General features: G+C 31.4%; 1 protein-coding gene across 26 annotated transcripts in view; it reads right to left on the minus strand.

The window, feature by feature from the left end:
• Window positions 1-12,300, minus strand: part of LOC106881190 (uncharacterized) — a 185,571-nt gene that overhangs the window by 55,643 nt on the left and 117,628 nt on the right. For all 26 annotated transcript variants that reach the window (XM_089359916.1, XM_089359904.1, XM_089359918.1 and 23 more), the window contains 2 exons: window positions 10,511-11,892; window positions 1,899-2,023 (listed from right to left, as the gene is read on the minus strand). In XM_089359916.1, the coding sequence (XP_089216042.1) occupies window positions 1,899-2,023; window positions 10,511-11,892 (1,507 nt within the window). The remainder of the gene's footprint in view (window positions 1-1,898; window positions 2,024-10,510; window positions 11,893-12,300) is intronic.

The raw sequence follows: 12,300 nt of genomic DNA on the forward strand, positions 1-12,300 counted from the left end.
GGGAGAAAAGTTGCCAACAAGTGGCTATATGAAATTTAACTCTATACTTTAAAGAATGTTTTCTACTATAGCCTCAGGCCGACTAAAGCTTCCTGAGTGAATTTCATAGACAGAAACTGAAAGAAGCCTGGGATATATATATATATATATATATTTATGTGTGTGTTTGTCCCTCCACCATCACCATTGCTTGACACCCAATGTTGGTGTGTTTGTGTCCCTGTAACTTAGCTGTTTGGCAGAAGAGACTGATTGAAAAAGCACCAGGCTTACAGGGAATAAGTCCAGGGGTTGATTTCTTAGACAAAAGGGCAGAGCTCCAGCATGGCCACAGTCAAATGACTGAAATGAGTAAAAGAATAAAAGAATACCAGAAGAATGTTCTGTACCACTAAACCAAGAAAGTTCTTTGAATATGTACAATGCATTTTAAGGCTAAATAGTAACTATGTTTACATTTGTGTAACTGAGATATTTTGGTTGGATTACATAGTTATCGGTTTTACACTTCTTTCTATATTCAAGTGTCACAATATAGAAACATTTCTCATAGCACAACACACAATTTACAGATGCTTACATTTTTTATATTTTCTGTGAAGTTTTCAAGGGTCCAGCAAGTTATTTATTATTATTATTATTATTATTATTAGAACTAGCAGAATCATTAGCATGCTTCGTAGTGTTTCTCCCGTCTTTATGTTCTGAGTTCAAATTCAGCTGAGGTTGATTTTACCTTTCATCCTTTCAGGGTCGATAAAATAAGTACCAGTTGAACACTGGGGCCAATGTAATAGACTACCCACTCTTCTCAAATTTCAGGCCTTGTGCCTCTAGTAGAAAGGATTATTATTATTAGGATGAAGAAATTGTTGTGAACAGCAGATGACTGGATAAAACTTTTATTCTATTTTTAAAAAAAAAACCAAATTGTGGACTGAATTTAAGATTCCACTAGGTTCAACTTCTGTTGATTTTTCTCAAAACGACATTATAAGCATCAGTAATATACTCTGTAGATGCCAACCGCCAAAAATTTAAGCCAAAATAATTTATCATGATAATATAGATTTTTAAATTTTAGATCTAAAGATTATCATTTCAAAACTGAAATTTTTATGTTCTGGTGACAACTGCTATCAGTGCTCTCTAGAATGAAAAGGACAATAACATTGTATTAAGTTATGAGGGATGTAATTAAGCTACTGGACTGGCAATGAGTGCAAGTGTGAGGCATTGAATTGCATCAACCAACAAGACACTTCTTACACTTTAGTCATCTTAGCAAAAAGCTTACACATCCACTTTACAGAGCAGTTAATATAAAATTGTGAAAAACTATGTAGTTCATGCCAGCATTAGGATGGAAATGAGCAGAAAATTATGATCATATGCTGGATAACAACAGTCATATTCCCACATTAAGATAAATAGTATTTTATAGCCAAGGATGTTTGATAGATGGTTCTAACATATCTTGGTATGCTAAATTTTCTTTAAAATACTATTTCAGGAAAGTCACTGCCAACTAAACAATATTGATTGGAAAAAGTATTCCTTTGTAAGGTTTACTATTATATCTTCATTTACCTTCATCTAGAATAGCATCTACATTGGCTAATTGATTAATATCTCATTCTGGAGATTCCTATTTCAGTCAGAAAAGTATAGAACCAACATTAACAAGACTGAAAGCATTGATATCACTCCTATCTGGTTTATACAGAGATTATATTTGGCATTTCTATTTAGTATCTTCCAGCAAGATCCTCTTATTTGGTGGCCATCATTTGTAATGCACCAGGTTAATAGGGGAAGGAAGTAGAGGAGGGGAAGAGGTGGCAACAGAGAAGTTAGCAAGAAATATTTTTTTATTTTGATGATCAGGGGAAGAATACCTTTCATCTGATTCATGATTCTTCATTAGCTCTTCTCTCTTGAGACCGATCTGTTCCAGTTCTTGACCAAGTTTCTCTCGTTCATTCAGAAGCTGTTGCATCTGAATCTTCTCATTTACCAAATCCTGAAAGGAAAGAAATGTCTGCTGAAAAATTTTGAATTTATTGAAAAAAGTGAAATGTACTTAGAAATAGTTTGAAATTTGAGGTACTGAATGCTTTTTTCTTTTACTTTCTTGCAAGAGAGAAAACAGAAGTTGTATGATGGTTTAAAAAAAATAGACAAAATATTATAATTAAAGTATACTGATCAAGATTTCATATAATTTCTTTGCTATGAGAAAAACGAATCATTAGAATTCAGTACATGCAAAATAATGGAAAAAAAAATTTCTTTTAATAATGAAAAAAATATCTGAATATTGAAGAATAAATAATTTAGCAGTTGATGTTTGTCAATTACTACTGCCTTCAACAATTGAAATTTTTAACATTAATCTGATCAAATCTTCCTATATGTTTATTCAATCAAAAACGTATGTTGTATGCATAATCTTTTCTCTTTGGTTAAAAAATAAACAATAAAAACAAAATACCATAAAGATAAGGGGTAAAATACTTGGAAAACCCTCCCCACCCAACAAATGTATTTCAAATCTGGCAATATTACAGATCATCGAATGATATAAATATGAAAAGAAAACCTTAAATAATTTGTCAGCAACCAAATGTAAATTTATAACCTGGTTTTGAATTACAGTGAGAACTATATGTTTTTGTTCTTTATCTTATAAAAGTCTTTCTGAAAAACTATATGAATATTTTCAAGTAAGATATCTCTAGAGTATTTCAAAAGTGACTTTGTAAGACTATGCCTTACTTGAAGATTTCTTACAAAATTGGCTTTGGAAACATTAAGGTTCAACAACTTCAATAACTAAGTTATAGCATTCAGATGCTGGTTTAGTGCTGGCTAGGGATCTTGTGTGTCTACTTATAGCTGAAAAATTGAGTATTCAGTAGACAGAAGAAACACTTCAAGAAAGAAAGGGTGTCATTAATCATATGTAGGGTAACCTTAGCTTTATCAAAATAACTGTGATAGACCATTAATTTAGCTGAAGTGTATGCATTTGAAGAAAGTTAAAAAAAAAGAGCCAGTCATCATATACAAATGACTATGGCTTCATAACAAGTACCATGCTTTTGCTAATTGTTTTAGGTGCCTATGTAGGTGTGAGCAAACATAAATACACTTTTGACTCTCCTATCCAGAATGTGACAATTGGAGCAGACAGAGATGCACCAGTTCTTGGCTGGTACCCATTATCAGATGAGTAAACTGGAGCAATATGAAATTAAGTGTTTTGCTCAAGGTCACAATGTACCACCCAGTCCAGGAAGTGAAACCTCTGACGTTATGATCTTGAGTTGAACATTCTAACCACTCTGCTATGTATCTTCCTTGAAGAGAGTAGCAGGTGGAGAAAAACAACAATAAACAGATCTTGATAATATGGTGGGGGGGGGGGGAAGCTGTACTACCACATTATTTTACCAGATACATTACAGAACAATGTTAATGTGACAGACAATATGCATGAGGAATGGCAGGGGCAGGTTAGAGATAAACAACTAACAGTAAAGAAAGGGATGAGATGTTGGAGCCAACTGGAATAAATACAGAAAGTGTGATGATGGTTGCTTCTCAGAGAGCTCTATGGAGGAAGAACCTGAGGATACTACTCACTAGAGCCCTCCCAGGAATAGTGGGTGGAGATGATGGATACTTTCTCTCCATTATATTTTAGAAGGCTCTTATACTTCAGAATATACTACTACTACTACTACTACTACTACTACTACTACTAATAATAATAATAATAATAATAATAATAATAATAATAATAACAATAATGGTCTTCAGATACTATCATATAGCAATAGGTTTTTGGTGAAATGACTTCTTTAAGTTGCAAAATCTTATAAGAGAGTAAATGTCCTAACTCTCCATTTCATCTCACCTATAAATAAATATTTCCTTAATGATATAAGTATTGAAGATAAATATGTGAGAAATAACTATATATAATTCTCATTACTGGCATTTACCTATTCAGTTTCCTACATATATTAGGAAAATGATATTGAATGCCTCATGTTAACAGCCACTGATATTGATGAAATGATTTCTTTTGAATAGGTACAAATATACTTTAAAATATTAGTGGATTATGCAGAAATTCATCATACCATTATCATATATAATCAACTGAAATGATCTCAATATACTTTATTGTAAGCAATAAAATCTGATTAAAAACTTAGATACAAAATTGGATTGTGTTACACTGCTCTGCTAATATTGATTTCTTATACATGTATTATCTTCATTATGTTAGGGAGTCAGTAGAAATAATAGGGATAATTCAATCCAACTTATTTTCTGCTTTACAAATACAGCTTTTGTTATAAACATCAAACTCCTAAGAAATAAATGAGCCAGCTTCTTTGTTGATACAATTGCATGTGCAAATTGTGTGTATTTGCAGTCATATCATGATGTAACTTGCATCAACAAACTGTACAGGAATGATAGACTACAATTATACAATTCAAGAAATTACTAATAGGAATTCTTGCATTTATCCAAGAAAATACATAACTACACCATAAAACTGAAAATGGAAACAAATGAGAAGAGTCTAAGATAGACTGCCAATATATTGAACATTAAACCAAACTCACTTATATCAGAATTATGAAGAAGAAATAGTGATGCCATATATTTATACATACATAACAATTTAACACAAACACAGTCTGCTACCCAAAGTCATGCCTAAAGTAAGTAATAATCAATATTCAGAAAACACTTGCACTAGCTCAAACATTGGCATATGATCAATACAAAAACAATGAAAAATGATAATTCTTTGAAACTGAGAAATTAAACCAGCTTGAGTTTCTCATTTGAATTCTTTATTTTTTTAAAAATGCATTAGATGAGATTTAGCTATAAGCATGCACATATATATATAGGATTTATTTCTGAAATTGTATAAATATAAGCATGAAAAGGTACACACACACATGATCCTCTGTCAGGTTCAGCAATGGCTGTTCAGTTGTTTGATTAACTGTATTACTGACTTGCTAGATTAATGTGCAAGTGGATGGCTATTTGATAAATTTAAAATTTGACACATATTCTGGTGCTTCATATAATATTTATGAAAATACTTTTAATATAATGAAATTGAAAAAATCTAAGCCTACAACTTTATGACAAAAAAAAAGAGAAAAAAGAAAAAATTACTATAGGCACAGGCATGGCTGTGTAGTAAAAGAAGTTTGCTTCCCAACCATATGATTCTGGTTCAGTCCTACAGTGTGGTACCATGGCCAAGTGTCTTCTACTATAATTTCATGTTGACCAAAACCTTGTGAGTGGATTTGGCAGACAGAAACTGAAAGAAGCCTATTATATATCTATCTCTCTATATGTGTGTGTCTTAGTGTCTATGTTTGTCTCCCACTAGCTAGTGTTGGTGAGTTTACATCCCTGTAATTTAGCAGTTCAGCTAAGGAAAACAATAGTCGTAACAAAAATAAAAAAGTACTGGGGTCAATTTGTTTGACTAAAAATTCCTCAAGGTAATGCTCCAGCATGGCTGCAGTTTAATGACTGAAACAAGTAAACATAGAGGATATAACTGTGGCTAGGCTGTATACCACCAATTTAATTATTAGGTTTTTTTTTTAATCACACCATAACATGATGTAAGTTTAGGAGAGAAGTGGGTTGAATCTTTATTACAAACTATAAAAACAGTTGGAATAGACAAATAATCAACATTGTTATTAGGCAGTTTAGAAACTTGCAAAACAAACAATGTGAATGCTACAGCTCTATACGAGTTCATAAAATAATTTTAAAAAAATGTTTTATCTTGAGAAGCTGAACATTTTCAACTAAAACTAGTCATCAATAAGAATGATATTCTACTGAGACAACCTTTAACCATCTAGCATTCAGATTACTCAGTTCAATGTATTATTTATTCACATTGTTTTGAATTAATCATACATTATCTTGTAGCTGCAGGATTTTGATAACACGATTGTTTTACAATGACATTATAGGGGAGGTGTGAGAGACCAGATCTGCTTGGGTTGAACATAAAAGAGGTAGAATATTTGGGCCTGATATGGCTTGTTTGAATGCTAAAGGGTTAAGGCAGATCCAATTCTAAAATTAAAATTCATGAATTTCCACTGTTAGTTGTGATTAAGAAGTAACTTGGATGTATCAAATAGATGCAACATAAAACAATTAGCACCTTCAGGTTTGTGTTGGAGGTAAGTTTAGGAGTCTCAGAATTCCAGCAAATAATATGCAGATCTTTTTAAAAAACCAAACTAACATAAGCAATGTTTCAAGAGGGTGTGATAGCAGACAAACCAGAAATACAAATTACTGAGAGAATGTCCATCAATTCTGAAGAAAAAAATCTCTCCATACTGAATTAGGAAAAATGTGTCTTTAAAGAAAAATAAATATTGAGTGGTTTGTATAAAAGAATATTTAATGAATGAATAGAATTAATTTGAACAAAATGTCTTTTACACATTTTAAAAACGGATTAGCAAATCCTTCCTTTCCTTTTTCTTTCCCCCTCCCTACGTTTAAAATATACTTCTCATCTAGCTTGTCTGTTGTAACTTCTATATGTATACACCAAGAGATGTTCATATGCGAGCATGGTTGTGTACATATATGTACATGTGTATATGTGTATTTGTGCGTATATTTTTATGTCTTACATATATATGCCTGTATATGTATGTGGTCTGTGTGCATGCATATGTGTATTTTGATGTATATATGTATATTATAGATGGTCTAGCATGCGTATATACTGTTGTAAGATATTTATGTAATGCAGCGTGAAAATTTTAATTTTAATGTATTAATTGAATTATATGTCGTATATAATTTTTTACAATATGTATTTTGAATTCACTCCTTGATTTAAGGTTCTCTTTGATTTTTATAATAGGATGAATTTATATTGAATTCATTTATTTTGTTTATTCTGTTCATTGCATGCCTAAGACCGTTAACTGAAAAGACCCCGTGTAATCAACCCCAGTACTTCTTTTTTTTAAGGTCTGGTACTTATTCTATCAGCCATTTATACTGAAGATATGCTAAGTTATGGTGGTATAAACAAACCAGCATTCATGTCAAGAGGCGGTGGGAGACAAGCCTCTTTCAGTTTCCGTTTACCAAATCTCTTTCTCAATCTACTCTCTCATCCTTTCTTCTAAGTTCTGGGTAGCTATGTAGCACCTCTACAACAAGGAACCAGTTCTGCTTTGCCTTCTTTTCTGCCCCTCATCTCCTGGCATAAAGCCACCTCTCTAGGAGTTTGTAGTCAGCTGGTGGCACAAAAAAAAAGCACCCAGTAAAAGCTGTAAAGTGACTGGCATTAAGAAGCCATGCCAGTCATAGAAACCATGCCAAAGTAGACAATAGTACACAACACAGTCATTGGGCTCATCAGAACCTGTCAAACTGTTTAGTCTATGCTAGTATGGAACATGGACACTAAATGATGAAATTGTATAAAAATCTGAAGACATTTTCAGTCAGATAGACTACATCTTTTTATAAAGAATTGGTTATCTTTTGAACAAGGAACCCATATTTTTTAAATAATTAAATCACTAGATAATTTTATGTTAAAAGCCAATTAATACAAAAATAAGCCATAAGTCATCTAGCAGATAACAATTATGTTTGCATGTGTGCTACATACATAGTATTTTAGTTTTCTTTCATAAAAGTACTTAATATATATTTATATATAGTGGAATTGTATCAAGTGCATATGTATTGGGGGGGGGGGGGTACAAAATCAAATCCTCACTTAGTTTCATAAACTTCCTTATTTCATCATGGCCACTGATTTTCAATGATCAAAACAAATGTCTGAATACACATGTGTGCACATGTACACACATACACAATGAAAAAAAAAGAGGTCAATATATAATTGAAAAAAAAAAAAACTAGAATTTTAAGTTGATAGCAACTTGTTGACATATGGTCACACCCTAAGTCATTCTTGAGTTATGAGTCAAACATTTCTTATTTGAACACATTACATTTGTGTAACATTGAGAGGAATGTAAAAGCTTTAAAACAGTTGTCACAAATGGATAACATTTTAATGAAGAGACTATACTTCGCCTACACAAAAAGGAAGTTGAAGAGGAATCCACAAATAATTTTATAGCTATATATCTATCTACAGAAGAATTTAAACTATCAAAATATAAAAAAATGGAATTTTATCACATATAGATTTTCATTGATTTAGTTACTAAAACATTCATATTTAGATGAGACTGTCAACACTTCACACTCACGTTTTCAAACTCTGTTGCTAAAAAAGGTAATCACTAGAAGATTTAACTGCAATAAAAAGGAGCCTAATAAAGGATCTCCATATGCTGATGCCTGCAATGTGGCACAGGTAAATCCAAAGACCAATATTTTGATGATCAACAGAATAAATAAATAGTAGTAGTAAAGTATTCTTAGTAATTTGTAACTGTCTTTTTTTTTGTTAGATATAAGGCAGTTAAAAAAAAAAAAACAAGGATAAATTTGATTGATTAGGTACAAAGATATTACTGTTACTTTATTGATATGAATTTAAAAGGATGTGGTGCCAGCCTATAGGCAGTAACACTTCAAGATCATTCATTTCTATGCTGACACAATGGTAGAGTATATTATCAAAATATGTAAGAAAGGATTTTCCTAATGAAAACAATTTTACATCGCATATTCAAATTGTTTGATAAAATCTTGAATATTTAAAACTATTTTAAAAAGAACTCTAGATGGTTTTGATATTGGTAAGAGGAGTTAAACATTTCAGACCTTTCTTTTGCAATTTAAATTCATTAATTGATCAACAGTTTTTAAGTGAGATTTATTAGTCAAAAATATTTTTTGTTTTCATACAAAAATTCCATTATTATATATAAAAAGAAACAACTACATCTGGAATGGCCTAACAAATAACAGAAAAATATGAGTTAATTAAAGTCTTTGAAAACTATACTTAATGTTCTTTTCCAAGTACAATTCTGAAACTACTGAAAACATTCAACTGAATATTTTGTAACATATAAGAAAATCAATCTTTTAAATTATAAATGTGGACATTCAGAATTCCTGTAGTCAGTATTTCTGAAGCTCACTGGGGAGACCTATGTTAAGCAATAAATTATGGAAAAGTAGATGTCTCTTTGTTTTGTTTCACTAAATAAGCAGGTGTAAGTATGCTAATACTATAAATGGGTATAATTTGTTGTAGTAGGCAGAATGGTGTTGTATAACTGATGGAGGTTTTGTTGGCTTGTAGAGCCTGTTCTACTAGACTTGCTCTTCTACATTATTCAGTAGCCATCTCTTAATCTTGAGAATGTCAATCAAAGCAGTGTTGTTGTTCTTGACATAAGGATCAACCTTCAGCTGAGTTTGCCAGAAGATACTCTCTACAGTACATCAATCACTCATCCCTTAGATCAGATGTTTTCTACCAGATGAGTCCATCTTATCTCAAACTCTCTATGTCTCACATTCCACCAACTCACATACATTGCAATCTATCACATTCTTTCTCTGTTGTATTAGTGACGTTCACTTTATAATTTCTAACTATAAATACAAATCTTGTAGATAACACCACACTCCTTAATTCTGGAATCTAGATAAAATTCACATGCAACCTAGATACTTTATGCTATACATAAACTGTTTTCATGAACAGGAACCCTGGAAATGTCCTCTAATGGGAATATAATAACTTAATCTAATGAAATTCATTGTGTATTCTCCTACGACTGTCAAATTCACCTAAACTAAGAAATTAGTCATTGACATACTATGCCTAATTCAATCAACTTCATTCTTCTATAAAAAAAAAAAAATTAGATATTATGAAACATTAATTGTAGGTCTCTGACATTTGCAGAATTTTAATTGCCCTCAATTATCATTTATATATATATTTTCAACTTTGACTTACATTAAATCTCTGCTCTTCATGAAGATATTCAAAGTCAAATGAACTCTAGTACTTGCCTTATAGTATTTAGTTACTCTCATTCTGTTGACTTAGGTCAACAAAATAAGAGATGTAATAAATAGAGTTGACTGCAGAAGTTTTATAACACAGTACAAAGCAAAATCCCAAAATATGTAATCCAACACAGTGTTATAATTGCTTCTATACTATGTTTCAGTTATTAAATTAACTGAACTGATGTATTTAAGTGAAAATATGTATACAATAAAAGATAATACTGAATAGCTGCTTTTTGATCATATTTCTAATAGCTCAGATTGAAACTATTCAAAATATCAGTTTAAACAGTTAAGAAAGCACAAGAAAGCATTTTCTAAATTACTCAAATTCCTAAAGCATTACAAAGAAGCAGAACTAACTTCAAACTATGAGAATTAGAAAATGCATTATTAAGAAACTTTGTTTTGAAAAGTAATATATAACATTTAGTGTACAACTCACCTCTCTCAAAGTAGCAAGGGTCTTCTTGTTTACAAGAAGTTGCTGCTGCAAATCTTTGTTTTCTTTTTCAAACTCCCGTATCCGCTCATTAGCATCTTTGTTTTTATCAAGGGTCTTTTTTAAAGCTTTATAGTCTTTCTCAAGAATATTATGCTTTGAGGTGATTTCATCTAAGTGAGCTCCAGTAGCTTCTAGAACATGTTTGAGCTTTTTATTTTCTTTCTCAAGGGCTGATTTGTCCTTGTTTAATTTAATTATCTCATTATCCAACTCTTTATTTTCTTCTTCTTTGTTTTCCAGTTTCTTACAGGAAAGTTTCAAACTCTCGATGGAAATTTGTAGCTTTTCATTTTCAACTTCCAAGTCATTGTTGTCCTTCTCCAACTGTTGCAAACGCCGGGTGGTCATCTCTAACGTTTTCTGAAGCTTCTGGTTCTCATTGTCCATATCTAATACATCCATTTCCATCTGTTCATATTTGACCCGTTCAATTCGCTGAGACTCAATGGTTTTCTTTAATTGCTGAATTTCCCGATTTAGTTCATCTTTCTCATTATCCAATTCTAGAACTTTGTCTGTTGCACCTTTTAATGACTCTAGAGTCTTTTGTAGTTTCTGGTTTTCTAAAGTTAACGAAATGTGTTCTTCAATAAGCATTTCTTGCTTAGATAAAGATAACTGAAGACTTTCAATGGTTTTGTTTAGTTTTTTGTTTTCTATTTCTAAGCGAGAGTTATCCTCTTCTGTAGTTTCATATTTATCACAGGCAAGCTTTAGAGTGCTGACTGCATTCTTCAAGTCAGAATTTATACGCTCTAAACTAGTGTTGGAATGTTCGAGCTCATTCAGTCTTTCACAGTTAGCTTTCATTTTGTCATTAGCCCTTTGAAGCTGTTGATATTCAAAGTCTAATTTTGAAATTCTGGCAGCAGTTTCTGAAACTTTGTCATGGAGATTTTTATTTTCTTTTTCAAGTTCCTTCACTCTGCTATCATTTGATTTTTCATTTCTCTCACGCAGTGAAGATATTGTTTCAGCTAAATGTTCTTTTTCTCTTTTAACCTCATTCAGCTGTCTTTCAGTATTTTCTTTGACAGTTTCAATCATAAGCAAAAGTTTCTCCTTCTCATCAGCAAATTCTTTTGTTTTCTGTTCTAACTCTATACACCTCTCTGATTGTGACTTCATCTCTCCCTGCAAAGATTCAACTTTTTTAGAAAGTCGCTTATTCTCTTTCTCTTGTTCCAAATTTAGAGCACTACTTTCTAATAAAGAATTTTCTCTCAGTTCTTCGATCTTTTGCTGAAGTAACTGATTTTCTAATTCTAGTCGAAGAACTTTGGCATTCGAAGTTTCATTCAGCTGGTCAGACAGACTGATGCCTAAAGAAAAGTAAAAGTTGGAAAACAATATATTAGATCAATAAGGTTTATAATTCTATTAAAGGATTTTGATAGAGACACATTTTCTAATTACTAAAAACATGTCATATTGAACTCAAGTTTTTATTACTTTCTATAATTAATAACATTAAAGTTTACTGTTGTATACTTATTTAGTCAGTGATACTCTACTGTACCTGAAGTAAATGACCAGTTTATTCAACATAGGTGTATAAAAAAGCAACAAAAACCTGATACTATCACAATCAAAGATAAGTAAAAGCAATAGTATGTGTAAGAGTTCTATAAATACTGAGAAATATTTTAAACTTTATATAATGAAAATATTTTCTTCCTCTGTGTAAGGTGAGGAAATAGAAAACTTACTTTATGGGGAGTGGAACAGAA

The sequence above is a fragment of the Octopus bimaculoides genome, chromosome 11 (genome assembly GCF_046866305.1).
Source record: "Octopus bimaculoides isolate indiv1 chromosome 11, ASM4686630v1, whole genome shotgun sequence".
In the NCBI taxonomy this organism is placed as follows: Eukaryota; Metazoa; Mollusca; class Cephalopoda; order Octopoda; family Octopodidae; genus Octopus; species Octopus bimaculoides.